This window comes from Anguilla rostrata, chromosome 9, assembly GCF_018555375.3.
Source record: "Anguilla rostrata isolate EN2019 chromosome 9, ASM1855537v3, whole genome shotgun sequence".
In the NCBI taxonomy this organism is placed as follows: domain Eukaryota; kingdom Metazoa; phylum Chordata; class Actinopteri; order Anguilliformes; family Anguillidae; genus Anguilla; species Anguilla rostrata.
Genome location: NC_057941.1, coordinates 37,322,099 through 37,345,557, shown reverse-complemented (window position 1 = coordinate 37,345,557; position 23,459 = coordinate 37,322,099). Strand labels below are relative to the sequence as shown.

General features: G+C 41.9%; 1 protein-coding gene across 5 annotated transcripts in view; it reads left to right on the top strand.

Moving 5' to 3' along the window:
• rtn2b (reticulon 2b) overlaps window positions 1-23,459 on the top strand; it is a 138,454-nt gene that overhangs the window by 12,002 nt on the left and 102,993 nt on the right. For all 5 annotated transcript variants that reach the window (XM_064352051.1, XM_064352052.1, XM_064352050.1 and 2 more), the window contains exons 2-3: window positions 10,694-10,901; window positions 13,145-13,283. In XM_064352051.1, the coding sequence (XP_064208121.1) occupies window positions 10,694-10,901; window positions 13,145-13,283 (347 nt within the window). The remainder of the gene's footprint in view (window positions 1-10,693; window positions 10,902-13,144; window positions 13,284-23,459) is intronic.

The following is a 23,459-nucleotide window of genomic DNA, read 5'->3' as shown; positions in this document are numbered from 1 at the left end:
CCTAGCAACCACTTAGAATACCCTAGCATCACCCTAGCAACCACCTAGAACTCCATACCAACCACCTAACAACACACTAGCAACCACCTGGAACACCATAACAAATGCCTAGCAACACACTAGCAACCGACTATAACTCCATAGCAACCACCGAGCAACACCCTAGCAACCACCTGGAACACCATAACAACTGCCTAGCAACACCCTAGCCACCACCTATAACTCCATAGCAACCACCTAGCAACATCCTAGCAACCACTTAGAATACCCTAGCAACCACCTAGCAAAGCCCTAGCAACCACATTGAGCTCCATAGCAACCACCTGAAACTCCATAGCAACCACCTAACAACCACCTGGCAACACCCTAGCAACCACCTGGAACACCATAGCAAATGCCTAGCAACACCCTAGCAACCAGCTATAACTCCATAGCAACCACCTAGCAACACCCTAGCAACCACCTAGAACTCCACAGCAACCACCTAACAACACCCTAGCAACCACCTGGAACACCATAGCAACCACCTAGCAACACCCAAGCAATCACCTAGAATGCCTAAGCAACCGCCCTGAACTCCATAGCAACCATCTAGCAACACCCTAACAACCGCTTAGAACTCCATAGCAACCACCTAACAACACACTAGCAACCACCCCAGCACCCTAACAACTGCCTAGAACGCCTTAGCAACCGCCTAGCAACACCATAGCAACCACCTGGACACCATAGCAAATGCCTAGCAACACCCTAGCAACCGGCTATAACTCCATAGCAACCACCTAGCAACTCCATAGCAACCACCTCGAACTCCATAGCAACCACCTAACAACACCCTAGCAACCACCTGGAACACCATGGCAACCACCTATCAACACCCTAGCAACCACCTGGAACACCATAACAACTGCCTAGCAACACCTTAGCAACCGCCTATAACTCCATAGCAACCACCTAGCAACATCCTAGCAACCACCTAGAATACCCTAGCAACCGCCTAGCAATGCCCTAGCAACCACATGGAGCTCCATAGCAACCACCTGAAACTCCATAGCAACCACCTAGCAACCACCTGGCAACACCCTAGCAACCACCTGGAACACCATAGCAAATGTCTATCAACACCCTAGCAACCAGCTATAACTCCATAGCAACCACCTAGCAACACCCTAGCAACCACCTAGAACTCCACAGCAACCACCTAACAACACCCTAGCAACCACCTGGAACACCATAGCAACCACCTAGCAACACCCAAGCAATCACCTAGAATGCCTAAGCAACCGCCCTGAACTCCATAGCAACCATCTAGCAACACCCTAACAACCACTTAGAACTCCATAGCAACCACCTAACAACACACTAGCAACCACCTAGAGCACCCTAACAACTGCCTAGAACGCCTTAGCAACCGCCTAGCAACACCATAGCAACCACCTAGAACTCCATAGCAACCACTTAGCAACACCCTAGCAACCACCTGGAACACCATAGCAAATGCCTAGCAACACCCTAGCAACCGGCTATAACTCCATAGCAACCACCTAGCAACTCCATAGCAACCACCTCGAACTCCATAGCAACCACCTAGCAACACCCTAGCAACCACCTGGAACACCATAGCAACCACCTATCAACACCCTAGCAACCACCTGGAACACCATAACAACTGCCTAGCAACACCCTAGCAACCGCCTATAACTCCATAGCAACCACCTAGCAACATCCTAGCAACCACCTAGAATACCCTAGCAACCGCCTATAACTCCATAGCAAATGCCTAGCAACACTCTAGCAACCGGCTATAACGCCATAGCAACCACCTAGCAACACCATAGCAACCACCTAGAACTCCATAGCAAACACCTAGCAACACCCTAGCAACCACCGGGAACACCATAACAACTGCCTAGCAACACCCTAGTAACCGCCTATAACTCCATAGCAACCACCTAGCAACATCCTAGCAACCACTTAGAATACCCTAGCAACACCCTAGCAACACCCTAGCAACCACCTAGAACTCCATAGCAACCACCTAACAACACACTAGCAACCACCTGGAACACCATAGCAAATGCCTAGCAACACACTAGCAACCGACTATAACTCCATAGCAACCACCGAGCAACACCCTAGCAACCACCTGGAACACCATAACAACTGCCTAGCAACACCCTAGCAACCACCTATAACTCCATAGCAACCACCTAGCAACATCCTAGCAACCACTTAGAATACCCTAGCAACCACCTAGCAAAGCCCTAGCAACCACATGGAGCTCCATAGCAACCACCTGAAACTCCATAGCAACCACCTAGCAACCACCTTGCAACACCCTAGCAACCACCTGGAACACCATAGCATATGCCTAGCAACACCCTAGCAACCAGCTATAACTCCATAGCAACCACCTAGCAACACCCTAGCAACCACCTAGAACTCCACAGCAACCACCTAACAACACCCTAGCAACCACCTGGAACACCATAGCAACCACCTAGCAACACCCAAGCAATCACCTAGAATACCTAAGCAACCGCCCTGAACTCCATAGCAACCATCTAGCAACACCCTAACAACCGCTTAGAACTCCATAGCATCCAGCTACCAACACCCTAGCAACCATCTAGAATACCCTAGCAACCACCTAGCAACACCCTAGCAACCACTTGGATCACCATAACAACTGCCTAGCAACACCCCAGCAACCGCCTATAACTCCATAGCAACCACCTAGCAACAGCCTAGCAACCACCTAGCAATGCCCTAGCAACCAGCTGGAGCTCCATAGCAACCACCCGAAACTCCATAGCAACCACCTATCACCACACTAGCAACTACCTAGAATTCCATGAAACCACCTAGAACTCCATAGAACCACCTAGCAACACCCTAGCAACTGCCTCAAACATCATAGCAACTACCTACCACTGTTCACGCTGTTCAGCAGAAAGTCGACTTTGCATTGGTGGCAACCACACTTCACAATTTCTGCAGGAATTGTCTAGTATTTATTATTATTATTATTCCGTCCATTTTTGGACCGCTACTCCTCCCAGAGTTTTCGCACCACGTACACGTGCCATAAGTCAAATTGACCGGCTTCTTTGGGAATCGTGTGCTTTTACTTTGTGGAAAGTTTCGCTGCACGGTTTTTGAGAAATATGACTTTTTTTGGCCAATTGTTTGTGCAACTTGAAACTTAAAAAAAAAAAAGTTTTATCCTTTACCAGTAAAACAGGCAATATGTCAGAATATGTAAGTAACTGAGTTTTAAAGCAGTGCTTTGGACGTTAGTTTAAAGAAAACAAGCCCAGGCATGTATGCATAGTCTTAACAAGCCGAATCGGGGAGTGTTTACGCGGTATAAGAGAGGTTTTTAAGAAAGCTAAAGTAGAAAAAAGCACACACGTTAATTACTTAGCTGATTTCCTGCAACAAAACAGAAGTGGAGGGTCTCTAGGTAGATGTTCACAGCTGAGTAGCGAGGATCAAAATGGCCCCAGCGAGCCGGTAATCATGGACAGAGTTAGGGAGGAGCCACTGTAGCTTTAGAGCAATGCCCCCCACACCAAGTTTCGAAGAGCCCCATCAATCAATAGTCGGCGACGTTTTGTACGCCGGGAGATGCATGCAGAAGGCACAGACACGTCCGTGACGCAAAGTGGGGATGTATCGGAACAGGTGGGGTGCCCTGTGAAGCGCGGGCCATATGGTAAACATCAATTCAAATTTCCCGCAAGGAGAATGTTTTATGCCTTTTCTTTTTCTGAATACAGACACAGACCTAAACTTAAGTTTTTCAACAACCATGTAAGAAAGAAAACATTTCTTACAAACAACTTGATTAGAGTCTAAGAAAAAAGGTTTTCGTAATATTACTCACATTTTTAAGCCTTTAAAAAGGGGTTTAAGTGGAGATTGCACACGTTAGATACCATATAAGGGTGTATAAAACATATTGAATAATTACACTGATCTTCATAAAATGTTGTATTAAAAATATTTTTAGCTAAAGCCTAAATTGACATCACGTGTTGATACAAATGGATGTTTATGGTATGCTCTAGCCTCTGTGAATCCATGCACATGGCAAAGGCATCCCTGCTTTTCCAACGGGGCGAGTGCGTTGAGGGTTTTATAAATGAATAAAGATAATAGAGATAATAGGGGTTTTTGTACACCCCCATGTCAGAAAGAAAACATGGGGATGCTAGCTACTTCATTTTTAAGTCTTTAAAAAGGGTTTAAAATTAAAATTGTGCACGTTAGGAACCATATAGATGTGTTTGGTATCTATAGGCAGCAAAATGTTTGAATGGGTTCAAAATCGTGTTGAATAATTATACAGGATTTTGTAAAACAGTGTAATTCAAACTACTGTTTATAACGAAATATTTTATCAGCTGAGGCAGTGAGCCGGTAAGCATGGACAGAGTTAGGGAAAAGCCACTGTAGCTTTAGAGCAATGCCCCCCACACAAAGTTTTGAAGAGCCTCATCAATCAATAGTCGGCAACGTTTTGTACGCCGGGAGATGCATGCAGAAGGCACAGACACGTCCGTGACGCAAAGTGGGGATGTATCGGAACAGGTGGGGTGCCCTGTGAAGCGCGGGCCCTATGGTAAACATCAATTCAAATTTCCCGCAAGGAGAATGTTTTATGCCTTTTCTTTTTCTGAATACAGACACAGACCTAAACTTAAGTTTTTCAACAACCATGTAAGAAAGAAAACATTTCTTACAAACAACTTGATTAGAGTCTAAGAAAAAAGGTTTTCATAATATTACTCACATTTTTAAGCCTTTAAAAAGGGGTTTAAGTGGAGATTGCACACGTTAGATACCATATAAGGGGGTATAAAACATATTGAATAATTACACTGATCTTCATAAAATGTTGTATTAAAAATATTTTTAGTTAAAGCCTACATTGACATCACGTGTTGGTACAAATGGATGTTTATGGTATGCTCTAGCCTCTGTGAATCCATGCACATGGCAAAGGCATCCCTGCTTTTCCAACAGGGCGAGTGCGTTGAGGGTTTTATAAATGAATAAAGATAATAGGGGTTTTTATACACCCCCATGTCAGAAAGAAAACATGGGGATGCTAGCTACTTCATTTTTAAGTCTTTAAAAAGGGTTTAAAATTAAAATTGTGCACGTTAGGAGCCATATAGATGTGTTTGGTATCTATAGGCAGCAAAAAATGGATTCAAAATCGTGTTGAATAATTATACAGGATTTTGTAAAACTGTGTAATTCAAACTACTGTTTATAACGAAATATTTTATCAGCTGAGGTCCCCGTGAAGCGCGGGGGGAGTACACAGGCACACAGACACATCCGTGACGCAAAGTGGGGATGTATCGGAACAGGTGGGGTGCCCTGTGAAGCGCGGGCCATATGGTAAACATCAATTCAAATTTCCCGCGAAGAGAATGTTTTATGCCTTTTCTTTTTCTGAATACAGACACAGACCTAAACTTAAGTTTTTCAACAACCATATAAGAAAGAAAACATTTCTTACAAACAACTTGATTAGATTCTAAGAAAAAAAGGTTTTCAGGCAACAACCAGATCAGATCAAAACAACACCCCACAAGCTGCTGAAAACATTCCAAATGTTTTTATAAACCCAAATCTGCTACAACTTGTTAATAATATTAACCACAACACTAACGACATGCATGAAATGACTGGAGATTACTTTGATCGGTTGAACGAGGCTTTGGCAAACCTTACCGCTGGTGATGGTGCACTAACCCCTGCAGCAGACTCTTTTGGTTTTCTGAATGATGCTTTAGATCGACTAAACCAGGAAGGGGGGAATCTTAATGAATTACCACTAACGCCTACAGCTGATAACTCACAAGGTTCTGGTGATGTGCATGCTGCTGCTGCTAATAGTAATGATGATGTTGGTGTGGTGACTTGTGGTCCTGACATGGTAGTGGTGCAAAGGCCCTCCTTTAATTGTGTCGAAATTAAAGAAACGGTTTAACTTTGCATCCTTACACGACGTGAGCAGCTATGAGGACTTCTATAATGTGCTGCTAAACATCCTAGATCATTTATTGCGTAGAGCTATGCAGTTGGCTAGACCCAATGATGTGATTCAGCTGGAGTTGCGTGGTGACTCCTGTCTGAGGGGGTGTCCATAATTGCTAATGGCGGTAGTGTCGATCGGGACACATTTTTGGGAATGGTTGAAGAGCAATTTTGAAATCCTTTCTGATGATACATTGGAACTGGTGGTTCAGATAGTTCAAAACCCAAATGGTGGTGCCCGTAGAAAAATAGCCACATGTCTCAGAAATGAGATTTTAAGAAAAAAACTACATCATCTATTTGTAAGTCACAACGCTGAGAATAACCTCTGCTTTGCCATTTGCTTGTCTCAAATGTTAAACCCTGAATTTACATTAGAGCGGGTGGAGCAAGATGCCATACATTTACAGATGTCTGTAGGCCTGGGCGTGCAGGATATGGTGTCTTTTTCAGACATACAAAAGTTTGAACAACTGTTAAAGGTCAAAATTGTTGTGTGGTACCGTAATGCTCAGAATGTCTTTTGCAAATTTCAAACAAACCCAGAGCCGCATCCAAAAACCGTGTTTTTGTACCTAGAAAACAAACATTACTTTGGTATAAAGTCGTTGAAAGATTTCTTAGGCAGTGCGTACATGTGTGATTACTGCTACACGCCTTTTACAGCAAAAGCTAACCACCGATGTAAATACTACTGTAATGTTTGTTTTAGTGCTGAATGTTCTTCGCACCCTTTAAAATCGGTAAAGTGTAAAGACTGTGGACGTATATGTCGGTCAGCCTTTTGTTACACAGCGCATAAAGTCGCCAAACTGAATAATGCTACATGTAAAATGAGCGCCCCATGCGACACACACAAGTATTGCGAACAGTGTGGCAGGATGAACATCGTCAGTGCTAAAAAACCTGTAACACATCGTTGTAGTGTGTGGCGTTGCGTCAACTGTAATGATGAGCTGGTTGCTGATAGTAGACATGATTGTTACATTCAGCAAGTCAAACCTGAACAGCCAAGCGAGCGCTATGTGTTTTACGATTTTGAGTGCCGACAGGATGACAGTGTACATGTCGCTAATTTTATATGCTGTATCGATTTTAACGGGGTGCGTTGGACAGCAGCAGGTGACGGTTGTGTGGAGGCCTTTTCCCGTCACTTCCGTACCCCAAAATACAAAGGGTACACATTTATTGCACACAATTCAAAGGGTTATGATGGCTACCTAATCATGCAACACTTAATTAAACAAGGCGTCACACCATCCATTATAGCTCAAGGCAGCAAACTGCTTTGTATCACCGATGATGCATTTGAACAGCGTTACATAGATTCCCTCAGCTTCCTCACAATGAAGCTGAGCGCCATGCCATCGGCTTTAGGCTTTGAAAATGCCAAAAAGGCTACTTTCCACACTTTTGGAACACAGTCGCAAATCAGAATTATACAGGCCCGTACCCACCACCTTTATACTATGGTTACAATACCATTTCAGAAAAGGAGAGGTCTGAGTTTATGCAATGGTACGCAACCGTATCTGGAAGGGTGTTTGACTTTCGCAAGGAGATGTCTGAGTATTGTATTAATGACGTGGTCATTTTGCGGGAGGGGTGTCTAAGATTTAGACGCGAGGTACTCAGCTGCACCGGTCTTGACCCTTTTCAGGGTGTTACAATAGCTTCTGTATGTATGAAACAATTCTGCACAAGTTTTTTGCCCAAAGACACACTGGCTATCACTACGCCTGACAATTACATTCTCAAGCAAAAGTCTTTTTCAACACCGACAATTCAGTGGTTAGAATATCTGAGCCATCGTGACAATGTTTTCATACAACATGCTTTGAACCGGGGGGAGGTTAAATTACCGCCATTAGCAATTATGGACACACCCTCAGACAGGGAGTCACCACGCAACTCCAGCTGAATCACATCATTGGGTCTAGCCAACTGCATAGCTCTACGCAATAAATGATCTAGTAAGTTTAGCAGCACATTATAGAAGTCCTCATAGCTGCTCACGTCGTGTAAGGATGCAAAGTTAAACCGTTGCCTAATTTCGACACAATTAAAGGAGGACCTTTGCACCACTACCATGTCAGGACCACAAGTCACCACACCAACATCATCATTACTATTAGCAGCAGCAGCATGCACATCACCAAAACCTTGTGGGTTATCAGCTGTAGGCGTTAGTGGTAATTAATTAAGATTCCCCCCCTTCCTGGTTTAGTCGATCTAAAGCATCATTCAGAAAACCAAAAGAGTCTGCTGCAGGGGTTAGTGCATCATCACCAGCGGTAAGGTTTGCCAAAGCCTCGTTCAACCGATCAAAGTAATCTCCAGCCATTTCATGCATGTCGTTAGTGTTGTGGTTAATATTATTAACAAGTTGTAGCAGATTTGGGTTTATAAAAACATTTGGAATGTTTTCAGCAGCTTGTGGGGTGTTGTTTTGAGTTATAGCATTAATTGCATGTAAAATTTGTGAGTTCATGTTCTCTGTGCTGTGTGCCCGGCCTAACTGATCTGGTTGTTGCCTGAAAACCTTTTTTTCTTAGACTCTAATCAAGTTGTTTGTAAGAAATGTTTTCTTTCTTATATGGTTGTTGAAAAACTTAAGTTTAGGTCTGTGTCTGTATTCAGAAAAAGAAAAGGCATAAAACATTCTCCTCGCGGGAAATTTGAATTGATGTTTACCATATGGCCCACACTTCACAGGGCACCCCACCTGTTCCGATACATCCCCACTTTGCGTCACGGATGTGTCTGTGTGCCTGTGTACTCCCCCCGCGCTTCACAGGGGACCTCAGCTGATAAAATATTTCGTTATAAACAGTAGTTTGAATTACACTGTTTTACAAAATCCTGTATAATTATTCAACACGATTTTGAACCCATTTTTTGCTGCCTATAGATACCAAACACATCTATATGGCTCCTAACGTGCACAATTTTAATTTTAAACCCTTTTTAAAGACTTAAAAATGAAGTAGCTAGCATCCCCATGTTTTCTTTCTGACATGGGGGTGTATAAAAACCCCTATTATCTTTATTCATTTATAAAACCCTCAACGCACTCGCCCTGTTGGAAAAGCAGGGATGCCTTTGCCATGTGCATGGATTCACAGAGGCTAGAGCATACCATAAACATCCATTTGTACCAACACGTGATGTCAATGTAGGCTTTAGCTAAAAATATTTTTAATACAACATTTTATGAAGATCAGTGTAATTATTCAATATGTTTTATACCCCCTTATATGGTATCTAACGTGTGCAATCTCCACTTAAACCCCTTTTTAAAGCCTTAAAAATGTGAGTAATATTATGAAAACCTTTTTTCTTAGACTCTAATCAAGTTGTTTGTAAGAAATGTTTTCTTTCTTACATGGTTGTTGAAAAACTTAAGTTTAGGTCTGTGTCTGTATTCAGAAAAAGAAAAGGCATAAAACATTCTCCTTGCGGGAAATTTGAATTGATGTTTACCATAGGGCCCGCGCTTCACAGGGCACCCCACCTGTTCCGATACATCCCCACTTTGCGTCACGGACGTGTCTGTGCCTTCTGCATGCATCTCCCGGCGTACAAAACGTCGCCGACTATTGATTGATGGGGCTCTTCAAAACTTTGTGTGGGGGGCATTGCTCTAAAGCTACAGTGGCTCCTCCCTAACTCTGTCCATGATTACCGGCTCGCTGTGGCCATTTTGATCCTCGCTACTCAGCTGTGAACATCTACCTAGAGACCCTCCACTTCTGTTTTGTCGCAGGAAATCAGCTAAGTAACTAACGCGTGTGCTTTTTTCTACTTTAGCTTTCTTAAAAACCTCTCTTATATCGCTTTAACACTCCCCTATTCGGCTTGTTAAGACTATGCATACATGCCTGGGCTTGTTTTCTTTAAACTAACGTCCAAAGCACTGCTTAAAACTTAGTTACTTACATATTCTCACATATTGCCTGTTTTACTGGTAAAGGATAAAACTTTTTTTTTTTTTAAGTTTCAAGTTGCACAAACACTTCGCCCCACAAGGAGTGTAGTTACACCAAGCATTCTGAACATTTACATTTTTAAAAATTTTTTTTTTTTTTTAAATGTCTATATTTTATCCTCACCATCTGGCAGCCACAACCCCACCCTTTCCCCATACCCTTATCCCTCACCAACCAAACCATATCAGAGGTCAAAAGGTCAAACTGATCAATCAAATCTTGACAATATGTACATCATAGAAAACCGGACCATATCAGAGGGTGAAATATTAAGGGGGCGGGGCATCAATCAATCATTTTTTGACAGAAGGTGCATCATATTTTCTTCTGGTATCTCATTTTGACCAGTTTCAAGTGATTTGCATCTCGGCTGCCACTTTTAATATTCAGAATAGGCAGTTTATTTGTAAACTCTTGCAAAGTCAAAAATACTTAAATTTCTAAATTAATTTTAATTAGCTTAATTCTTTTAGTTGTTTTATACCTCTTCCCAGAGTTCATTTTCCTATTTACATTTTCTGTTTGTGTCTTCCCTGTCTAGGCAATTTCTTGGTAATTAATATGTATTATAGATAGTTATTTATTATCTTCATTATTTAGAAAAATGGTTTTAAGTTAAAGAGTTCTCTCTCCCTGGCTCCTGGCAGTGATGGACCTGATCTACTGGCGGGAGATGGGCAGAACAGGGGTGGTGTTGACCGGGTTGGTGTTGGGGCTTCTCTGCCTGTTCCAGCTCAGTGCCATTACTGTGATTTCCACCATGTCCCTGAGCATCATGTGCTTCACGCTCCCTGTCCGGCTGCTATACAAGGCCCTGGAGCTGTTCCACTGGGGCAGTGGAGCCCACCCATTCCAGTGAGTAAGATACAAATGCTGCTGAGCCACACTTCCACCTCATACATTCTCCACACCTTCTACAAGACATTACCACAGATTTCTTATACTCATCCCTCCATTCTTAACATTACAATTTCTATCTCTCTATTGTTGAACCCAAAGAATTCAAAATTGATGCATATTTGTGATCAACCACATACTTTGGCCAGTTATACTTTTGGAAAATTATAAATCTTCAGTTTTTATCTCATGTTTAAAGTATCAGAATCAGGACTGCAAAAATGAGGTGGCATTTCATAAGATTAAGTCATTATTTCTGGAGGTATGACTGTTTGAATATTGTGTTTTTGCAAAACAGTTCAGATAACTGGCTTTAAAGATTATGTTGGGAATGTTTCCCTTTTAATCAAAATACACCCTAAAACCAGGAACTAGTGTGTGAAATTTTATATTTATATATTCCCTAACACAGTTCTTGTTATGGGTTTGAATATGGTATGGTTTCATTATAAATTGTGTTTAAACCATGAATTCACAAGAATATGAGAGACGTCTTAAGTTTAACTTCTGATTTGACTCTAAATTCTAAATTCATTCTTACGCTTCTGTATTTATTTTTCTTGAGAGGGAAATAAAAGGTACACCAAAAGACGTTTCCAAAGCAGGGGATCTACTTCTGTAAGTCAAAAGACAAACACCTCTGCCTTGGAAAGGGTTTTCCAACGGCTTCCACCGTTCTATGGCTAGGGCACCCTCTGTGCGGGAGAAATCCTCTGCCTTCTAACCGAGGGTGCAGTGTCAATGGGAGGCATTGTCTGTGGCTCTATAAGGCTGTTACGACGCCAGTCGTAAGTTTGTGTTTACATTTGTTACTTTTGTGTGTTTCTTCGTTCCAGTTGTCATCTAATTCCGTTTCCATATCTGGTTGCTCGGCTTGAAAAAGCCACTGTTTGCTGCCTACCAGCGGAGACTAGCTCGTCAAACTTGTGGTTGGTGTGTTGTGTTTAGTGATTGCCTCGTTTGACTGCGTATTCGACCCTATCTTTGTTTGACTCCGATTCCCACCTAGCCCTTCTGGTCTGTATTTTTGTTTGCCCATTAAATCTTGTGTATGACCACTGACTCATTTCCATCGACTCTGATTCTTGCCTTAGCCCTTCTAGTTTGTTTGCATTTTGTGTTTCTGACCTTTCGCTCTCGTGTTCGAGTCCGATTCTCGCCTAGCCGCTCTGCTTTGTTTGCTGATATTTTTTGCAGTTTGCTTTTTCCTTTATTGTTTTTTGAAGCTACTTTGGGTGGAGACCTTAATGCTCCTTGGGGGCAATGCTATTTGGGCTTTTCGTTTCCAACTATCAGCTAACTGTCCAACGTTCAACATTCAAAGCCACCTCATGCCCAGTACACTTCGAAGACTAGCCAGCATTCAGTTAGATATGGATAGGCAGATACGGACCAGAGCTACTGGTCAGTTTGCAGTACATTTCCCTACCCATTTTCCTTATCATTTACCCTGTTACGATCTGACCCTAGACCAGGTCGTAACAAAGGCAGAACAGCACACCCTCATATCACAACTGCTTTTCCCATTGGGGGACAGGTTTCAATAACTTTAGTAAAATATTTAGGTAAATTTGGTAAAACATGATTCCTTTCGGTTCAGGTTACGGGAAGATGAAGATTATCTCTAAGCGGCGCAGGCTAAGGAACTCAGAAACATGGTACTGTAAGATTATAATAGCCTGCATTCATGTTGTATGCTTCAGACCATTTGGTTATCAGAACAGTATTTGTTAATTATGCTTCATATGATTCTACTTTTATCCATTCGTTAGTGTGAATGGAGTGGCATTGAAAAAGCGAGGGCACCCGCTAGTTGTCGGTGGTGCTATCACTGAGTTTCCTCAGTCCGAAGCTGTCACAGAGCAGGAGGTTCACACCTCATACATGGTTAACAATGCACAAACTTTTGTTACTATGCATCCACTACATGCAAATAGGTTGTTAATACACCCAGTGTCATATAGGCTATAGCTTTTGATCTCAAATTACAGGCATCTGGTATAAGGGATCTGGAGATAGCATTGGGATGCTGAAAGTAACAGATACAGGCTCATTTGGGAGATTATGCATAAATAAAGAATTTTGATGCTGGACTTCCATAGAATTTTACATTTTGCATCTATATTTGTTGCTGCTAAAACAGTAAATGTGTTTGTGTTTGTGTGTGTGTGTGTTTGCTCGGTTCGCCCTTCTCTCCTCAGGTCTTACATCGAGCCTGATGCCAACCTGACAGATGAGCAGACAATAGTCTATGTTCAGCAGATTGTTGTCCTGACAGCCTCCGCCATCACCAAAATCAAGCAGCTGTTCTTTGTTGCAGATCTGACCGACTCCATCAAGGTTTGAACCCAGATTTTAAACAAATTGCTAAAATGGTGGCACTCCCTCTATCCTCTCCCCTAAGATCCAGCTCAGCTGGTGTGATTATTATTTTATATGTACCATGCCAAAAAATATTTGATATAATAGTAAGGTTGAATAAAAGCTGAAACACATGACCTGAAGAACTGCTCAAATATGGGTTTGAAGTACTCTACATTAGCCCATAAAATTTGAAATCAATCTTGCAGATCCTTTTCAAGCAGTCAGAATGGCTAACAGCATGTCATCATTCCTGCTGCTTGTTCTACACTGAGAGTATTACCTCCAGGGATAGGTCTACTGATTCTATTATACTTGATAATTTAGGCTACATTGACATTGCAGGCATTTGTGTTTAATTCCATTTATTTAAGAGAGTGTTTGCGTATTTAGTAAATGAGACCAGTCAGTATATAATAATTATAAAATGGAGAGCTCTGGTCCTGGATGCTGATTGGCCATTACAGTGTTCCAGCTAAAATACACAATCGATATAGACTGTTTCAAACTGACAGCAGTAACAAACACTGCTGCATATATGCATCAACCAAGACCCTCTAAACCCCTTTGCGCACATGCCAAATCCAACCAATCCTTGCCCATTCAGGGGGTACCCTATTTAAATTTTTTTTTTTTTTTTTTTGGGGAGCAGGGGGAATGTGTTGTGGGTGGAGGATTGGGGAATTAGATGAATCCTCAATATCCCTGTCATCAAAGCATATACATGGTTCACAGAGTTGGGCTGAACAACAGAAAACCCTCCCAACAACGATGAATGAAACAGTGAAATTGTCCTTACAAGCTTTTCTGGTCAGGCACGACCAGTGCCGAAAAATCTGTAAAAGACTAGATCTCATTGCTTGAGCATAGAATGTGAAGAAATGTCTTTTTGGTTGCTGTTTTCTTATCTGCAATGTGCACAAAGTGCAGTTACCTCTCATGGCCACATGGTGCCATCTTTCATGTTAATGCACATTTGATATGGTTTTCATATGTTTACATAAGGTATTGGCTATGTTATTATTTTAGTGTTCATGCAAACAAAAAGTGCATAGTGCTGCTACTTTTATTTGTGGTTTTCAATATAAAACTTGGTGAAATGATTTCAGTGTGTGTATCAGTATTTTTTGAACATTTTCAGCACATTTTAACAATACCGCGATAATACCGATGACCGTGATAATTTTGGTCACTATAATTGTGATATGAAATGTTCATACCGTTTCATCTCTACATTTCGGTTATATACATTATTTTTGAAATTGAGTGTCTTTAAATAGGTTAGTGGTATTATAGAATGTGGATATTTCACACTGTAATGTAAGTGTTAGTTAGTAGTGTAATAGATTTTGTGAACCATGCAACAGTGATGACGTGAGAGTTGGAACATTGCCAAAACGTGGTGGGCGGTTGAAAATAGTTTTCATGTCGTCCCATCCCCATACAAGAAAACATACGAGAGTACAGAGTATAGAAATACACACAAGAGTTAATAATTACACATTTAGGTACTGTATTAATAATGCAATATTTTTTGCATTATTTTTTAATCTGATAGCAATGTTTCATCTTAAACCTTCATAAGGGGCTCCTTTATATGCTATATAATGGACAAAAGGCATTTTATTCATTTTTGGAGAGGTTTTGGATATGTTTCTGGACCCCTAGATATTTTAGGCCACTGTACTGATGGAACGCTTGTAATTCCCACTTGAAAATGTACAACAGTGAGTTTCTTGAGTCAAAACAGTTGATTTGTAGTGAAATGCATGAATATGTTGTGATTTACAGCAATGCATAATTTAGACATGTTGGATAGATTTGGAGACGCTGGGTTTTTGCTTCATAAATCTATAGTAGTTCTACATATCCACCCTTAGAAGTTTTTGATCCAGCACATGTATAGTTTAACCTGCTGTATATATGCAATCTCTCTGTATTTCTTTGCGAACTAAAAAAGTGCAAATTCATTTGTCTAGACAATTGCATTTGTGGCACTTTATTTCTTCCAAAATTATGAATATAAACTAATCTGCATTAGTATTGTAAATAGTACAAATGTCTTGCTTCATTTAAGCCATTTTTTAAGTCTTTGTGGTGTTCACATAAAGCTTTAAAGAGGGTACCCCCTAAATGGGCAAGGATTGGCAAGATTTGGCATGTGCGCTAAGGGGTTAAGCAAAAAAAAAAACTTGGTCACTACGTCTGGTGCAAGACAGCTGTACTCCTCCTTGACTGAGCGCATGGACACTCGACTTGAGCACTCTGCTCACTCCCTGGTCTCCCTCTGTCCCCACCGTAGAGAGAGACAGGCACAGAGCTCCCTTACTCTCACCTCCCTCACGGGCACTGCAGCAGTACGGATCTACCTCACTCTCACCTCCTCGTAAGGAGAGAGAGGCACAGATCTCCCTCACTCTCGCCTCCTCGAAGGGAGACACAGAGGCACAGATTTCCCTCACTCTCGCCTCCTCACCGAGCATGGGAAGTCCGCTTCATGCACTCCCCCTCAGACAGGGAATCGGACTGCTCCCCACGGCAACCCCATGCAGAACACCGCTCTTCTCACCCTCGGTGAGGCGATGAATCAGACTGCTATTCTTCTCCATCTCAGGGGAAACTGCGGTCTCATACTGCCAGTCTTGCAGGGATGATTCACTTTCGCCCCGTAGGAGGCGCCGATACAGATCACGGTCCCACATCTCTCAAAGAAACTAATCTGGCTCCAGTCCCTCTGACTCAGACAGCTGGGATACCACACTCCACACTCACACTCCTCATATAGCTCGTCAAGAAGGTCTCACAGGTTTCCAAACAGACCACACTGGAAACACCTTGATGCACTAGCTAAGGACATTGAATGTTTCGATCCCGAGAAGCTCGATTACAACGTGGTAGACTACCTGCGGGAGATTGCACATAGCCTGTCTGAGCTGTCGCGAGCGACTGAGGAAGAGAAGGCCAAACTCATTTAAAAGATGACCTCTCGCCCTGTTCGGGCATTCATAGAAGCATAGCCCTTTTCTGTTTGTGACAGTTATCACCGGCTGCGCAAAGCATTATCCAAAGAATATGCACCCTTTGCTGATGAGACATCAGCCACAATTTCTGCAATTCAGGTAAAACATGGCCGATCTGAGCACCCTTGTGATTTTTATAATTGCTTGAGATATGCTTTCTTCCAAGGAATAAATATGCCTGGTCTTAAGGAAGACCGAGCCTTTAAGTTTTTATTCCTCCACAACCTGTACCCATCCATTCATGCTCTTGTCACCCTTGTGGCCCATGGTGATGATCACTGAAGGCCCTCAATGCACTGCATCCAGAAAATGGCGCAAATGGCCTGGGAGGCCATCATCCGTCCAAGTGGTCAGAATGAAAAGAAGGAAGAACCTAGAGTTCTTGAAATAAAAAGCTCCGGAACCCCACTTCAGCTTGAGGGTTCAGGACCTCTCCTCTCATCATTAGACAGCAATCGGCAGGTGGAAGGAATGATAGGGGTCCAGGAGTTATGATGGTAGGCAGAGAGACTATGGGAACCCACGCCATAGCCATGGGCAAAGGTGTACAGACAGGAGTGGGGGGGTGATAGAGCATAGGAATGATGACTCACAGCAGGACAGCAGATTCAGGAAGCTGGATAGGAAACCAGACGCGAAGCTCAGAGCTGAACTGGACTCCATTAAGGACTCCTTAGCCGACCTCACTCAAGGCATAGCCTCTTTTGCAAAGCCTTTAACCCTGTGGGGTCGGGAGCTCAACAAGATGAAATTAACTTTTGTTTTATTTGGATGATTAACTTCACAAGCAGTTATCATACAGACGCAACAAAAACATTGTCAGAAACCTTAGAATCGCAACTTTCCAGTGCGCCCATTGGTAAATAATATAAATTGTTTTAAATGTTTTAAATTTGATCAATTAGACCATGTATGCTTTGTTAATCCTTACTCATTACTATGTGAATTTCGCTCAGCAGGAAGTCCAAATCGCATTCACATGCTTAGGACATTATAATTACTCTCCATAGAAGGGGACTAGGGGAGGGGCGATGCGAGATCCATGTGAGAAATGCCAAGCCTGCGAAAGCAGGATAAAATGTAAAAGCATAGCCTAATTCACTTCTTTTGAGGTAAACATTTCATTTAATTTTGGAAAATGACTGGACTTGACGTGCTTCATGCCTTGTTGGAGAGCGATGATGAAGAAGACGTGAACCATAGAGGTCCGGTCACTGAAGTCGACACCGATGAAGAGAGGTGTCATTTCGAACAGTGAACTGATCCAGCTGAGGATCAACTTCATGAGTAAGTGTATTTCTTATGATCATATTGATAAATTTGTGTACTGTATTGCAACTTATCTGTGTGTTTATATGAATATACAGTGATATGTGCGTTTGTAAATTCCCACACTACGAACGATTCAAACAATTGCGTCTCAAAATTATAGGCTAGGTCTACCTCTCTGCGTCTGGTTGTGTTAGAAGTAGCAAGTAGAGAGGCATGTACTGTTACTGTATTTTTTACGATCATATTGGTAATAAATAGCCTATGCGTGGCGTGTAGTGGAGTGGCTAGGATTCTAAAACTGGGTGTCCTCGCACAATCGATAATAGCATACTGTATGTTAGTTTGGGAAATAGCAATAAAATAACCACTTAGCTAAACAGACCTACTTCAGACTGAGGCATTGTTATTGATGAGTTGCGTGCAGTTCAGTTGGAATATCAATGTTTATTTAGATTAGATAATGTTGTTTCGTTGATAGCTTGCATTATTTGTAAATATTTGTGCTGTATTAGAACTTCTCTGTGTGTTTGTAGGAATATTCACTAATATGCGCACCTCTAAACTCCCACACTACGAACGATTCTAACCATTGCATCTAAAAATTACAGGCTACCTCTCTGCGTCTGGTTGTGTTTGTTTGGTTCTTTGTTTGTATATGATGTAACTATGTCACATTTCCTAAGTTTTGTTTTCATTAGTTAGTGGTTTGTCCCTTTTTTGTAAAGCACATTTAATTTTCACCTGTTGAAGGAAATGTGCTATATAAATAAAGTTTGATTTGATGTCACATTTCCTAACAATTTTGTTTTTATCATATTTACAGAGATGCTGATCAGGAAACACGGCCTAGTTCACCACTAGCTAAGAGGCCACGCAGGCGTTGCAAGAGTACACCAGTCTCATCTCATCTTCCATGCGTATAGTTTGCTTCAATAAAGGTTCTGAAAATCAAAAGATGTCTTTGTTTCTGTCTTCTAAATGGCTCACTGAGTCTTTGTCTTAGTGGTGGGGAGGCATGCGGCCAGGTGTGAATAGCCTACTTAGCTGGCAGGTCGTCCTACCCAATGCATATTCATTACAGAAAGGCCATTTGCCCTCCCATTCTCACCTGATGTTGAAAAATAGTAGTCACAACACTAACTTTTAGCAATGTATTTTATATTTCTCATTGGATTTGCTCAAATATTTTGTCATCATTTGATACCCAAGACCTTGATGAACTCATTTCAGTGACCAAAAGTCTTATTCACAATTGTTCAGTGTGCTTTATTACAACATTCCTGTGCATGTTCAAAACTACTGTTTACAGTTTGTGTGTTTTTAGAGCAGTCTAAAGTCCACACATGATTATGACCTTACTGCTTACTTACTGCTGCCATATTATTGTAGCTGAGTCTGTGCTGAAAACAAAGATATGAAACACTTTGGAATCACTGTATATAGTTGATGAAATTTGATGAAGTTGATGAAATTTACACAAATGTCAGAGCATCGCACAATTACCAGTGTGCCTCATTTTACCCTTAGACCCCAGAGGGTTAAGTCACAAAAGGTGATTCTCCAGAAATCGTGTTTTAGTTGAAAACACTTTTTTTCACCCAAATTTTTTTGCAGAAATGACTTCTTAAACATGTATACTTTCTAATACCTTAATATCAAACTTGCGTTCGATCAGTAAACATGAGAAAAAGTTAAATAATTAACCTCTCTTTCTCTCTATCTCTCTCTGTCTGCTTGTTGTGAGGGGACCATTCTGCATGACATTCCTGCATAAGCAGACCTGCCAACCTGCATGCATTTTGTGTACCAACCACGCAATTCTTGGTCAAAATACGCAGGTACGAAATGCCAGCTGAAACTACGCAAAAAAAAAATAAATAAAAAATATATATATTACGGAATTACGGAAAACAACCAATTAATACAAAACAATACCGTACATTTATTTGGTATTTAAACTACATCCCTCGGATTGAACCAGATGCTACGACCTTGTGCTTGTGGTTCTGTAACCCCTCCCCGACCCACTCAACATCCACTGATACGCAGCAGTACTTTATTATCCATCGAGGCATAACGCTGCATTGCTGAGGTAAAATGGGAAGTGGGGAGTAATAATCAAGCACAAAAATGTGACCGTAATGTTAACATATAAAACGGTAAAACATGTTCGGTAACTTTATAAGATGATGTATTGCAAGGGGTATATCCTAATGAGATAAATTTGCGTATATAGTTAGCCATAGTAGTAGCTCGCATGCGATTTAGCCTCGTTACGAGACATGTGAATAACTGATGGAGTAATTTAGCTGCAGTAACTCAAACGCTACGGAGACTTCCTGTTCAAACTTTTAATTGCGCACGCTCTGTTGGAGCAAAGTGACCATTGCAAAGGTGTTTGACTGTTGACTGCTAACGTAGCAAATAATTAATTATAATGAAATATTAATCATGAAAAAATTGTTTTAAACAGGTGTACTCAAACTTTTGACTTGAAAGTATATCGTAATATAGCCCAGTGCAGTGCAAGTGATATTTTAGAATCAGGTCAAATTATACAATTTTTCCGGATCATTTTAACAGTCAAAACTAGAATTATGAAGAAAGGCTTGTGTGTGCGTGCAAAGCGAAGTGGTGCGAAAGCGTGTGAACTAAGCGTTACACTGACTATTGTGGTACTCAAAATATTTTCCTAAGGTTGGCAGGTCTGCATAAGTAGTCAGGAAATACCTTGTGTTTTTTACAATCTAGTCTACTTTTTTACGAGTGTCGCGGGAGATTCTATCACGTGTGACAACGCTGGTAACGTGGCTAATGCTCTCTGCCAAATTACCGAGCTGAATTTAGATAGTGCCAGTGACAAGAACGAATGGATTGCGGGGCGACATAGCTCAGGAGGTAAGACCGATTGTCTGGCAGTCGGAGGGTTGCCGGTTCAAACCCCGCCCTGGGCGTGTCGAAGTGTCCTTGAGCAAGACACCTAATCCCTAACTGCTCTGGCGAATGAGAGGCATCAATTGTAAAGCGCTTTGGATAAAAGCGCTATATAAATGCAGTCCATTTACATGGTAAAAGTAAATGAAGTAAAGGGATACCTCGGCCTTTTAACAGTTCTAAAATCAACGCGCTACAAAATCCAGCATTCTAACGCAGTTAAAACAGCAACATTATTCTTTCGATTTTGAATTGTTGTTATGTCCCCTCCCTTTTTCAGTGTCCAATTTCGCAATTGATGGCAAGGTTGAATCACGGTTCTAGTTACTGGCTTCATTTAGGGTTGCCACCCATCGCGCAAAATACTGAATCGTCTCTTATTTGGACGGTAGAACAGGCGTTTCGTATTTAACTCATGGCTACAGGACGCATTTTCTTCTCTATCTTTGTTAACGACTGCGTTTATAGTAACCGCTGTTACTATATAATATAATTCAGTAGTTAGTTAGCTAGCGAACCAGGATAAAAAGCATGCCGTGAGACCATTTTGAGCTAAAACCCAGCTGAATTTTAATACTGGCTAGGTAACAAGTGACGGCGAACCTATCATAAAACTAGCTGGCAGTCAAACCCGGTTTCAGGGGTCAGGAAAAACACTGTACAGTGCGTGACCACACCATTTTAAAAAGCAAGACAGAGCTAGGGAGATGAATTTGATTGAGTTATGGTATAGGTCCACCACTCTTATTTCCAAATGTGTGCTAAGCGTTTTGATGCCTTGCTGAAACGAGTAGCACCATTCATCAAACATGCGGGAACTCACAGAAATCCCATCTGTACAGAAGATAACATCTTAACATGTTAGCCTTTCGCCTACTTTAGTTAACCTAGTTAGCGCGTACGGATGCTATCCTGCACGCATGAGTAGAAGCTACGGACACAGCTACAATCCGCGTTGAGGCTTGCGGCCAGTGCCAGTTCGAATTTGAAGCAAGCCCGCACAATTCCTTCAGGAATTGTAACCTTTCTAGTTGCCCATTGTGGTTTATTCCTTACGTATTCCATGCATTCAACATCAGATTGGTAGAATATACCACCACAATGCATTATGTGTAATTTGGTATCTATTTAAGCTCTAGTAGCTACATTTCCCAGTAGTTTGTGGTAGTTTAATTACTTTTAGAATGATGTAAAGTACTATTCTTTTCACTGGTGAGTAGTAGGACAGCAGCTATTGACAGCTTGTCAAAGGCATCATTATTATTCAAGGAGGGGTGTGACTAAGGCTGAATAAATTAATTCAAAGTCTGAGTGGATGTGAACAAGAGGCAGTGAGGATCCCAACTTCTGCTTTCAACCTACATTAAAGTTGATTTCTAAGCAGTTTAAATATTTGTATTCCATGCATTCAACATCAAATAGGTAGAATATACCATCACAATGCATTATGTGTAATTTGGTGTAACTGTTATCTATTTAAACACATGGTTGCTAAGGAAATATGTCACAAAAGTGTGGGAATCCCTTGTCAATCTTTGGAAGTGAAAATCTCTGGTTTCCTGGCAGCCCATTCAGCATAAATGTCTAACTTCAAAACAGCACAACTTCCTCAGTAATTGTCCAATCCCATGTATGATACATCTATTTGAAGCTCTGTTTCTCAGCTTGCATATACTATAAAAAAACTCAATATCAACTTTCCTGCATCTAAGCCTGGTTTTCTGGCTCCTGTCACAAATGTCAGAGCATGGCACAGTCACTAGTGTTCCTCAGTTTACCCTCAGACCCCAGAGGGTTAAAGGGGGGTAATAGGGACACCCTCACAGCATGACTAGGCCAAGATGCCTCTCCACAACCAAGAGTCTTGTGGGGTGGGAAAAAGGATCTGCAGGCAAAGCGGAACACCTGCTAACTTCCGAGAAATCTGTCTTGTTAATAGCCAAAGCCACTCCACTTTTGCAGTTACTCTGGTCCAACATGGAAACACTAAACGCATTTAAGGCACAGTTGTTATTGAAGACTGTAAGTCTGAGTGCACTGTTGGACACTGGATCAGAGGTCCATGTGCCCTGCTACTTTCTCGGAAATTGCCCAGGTAATGCTGGCAGCCAGTAAACATCTCAATGTGGAATCTTGTGACTTAAACATCACACCCAGGACCGTGCTTCCATCACTTGAAGAACCTGGTTCGAGTTTGGTTTCCAGGGAATAAAGATGATCCATCCTTTCTACATTTCCCAATTTAACACCAAACGCCCACTCATTGGAACATACCTGCTTAGCAGGTTGGCTCCATTGATCGACTGGAACTGGAGACAGCTAAGGGCACAAGTCACCTCTCCTAAACCCTTTGATGTTGGTACAACTAAACAACCATGCAAACCAATGGAGGGGCTGAGACCCTCTCAGCCACTGCGGACTCATCCAAAATAGAACTTGAGTCCCACACACACCATTCTGGAGACCCAGTATCCCCCAAAAACCTCTCATCTGCTCTCAGTGACTTTCCTCAGGAGACCGAGTACACTTAGCCTCCAGCCCATTTTCGACACGAACGTGAGTCATTCCTGTGTGCCTTGGATTTGGCCAAACCACAACTTTACAGTTCTTTACTCACTGGTGGGGCATGGGTGAATGTGCAGGATGCCCTTGTGGCAATCTAGTCTGAGAAGTCTGCCATCTGTCCAAGACTTAGATGACCTTCTTTCCCACAAAGACGCTTGTCCACCCTTCATAAGAGCCACAGACTACTCTCAGCTGAATTCCCATAGATGTCAATGAAGAGCATTGGGATCTGTGCATTTGCTTTTCAGATCATGAAGAAGCAACTGACCCACTACTTCAGTGTGGTGCCCCAGCTGTCCCACTCCATCTACATTGGAGCCAATACACTAATTTGGTCGGGGTCTGCGCTTGATACAATTAATGG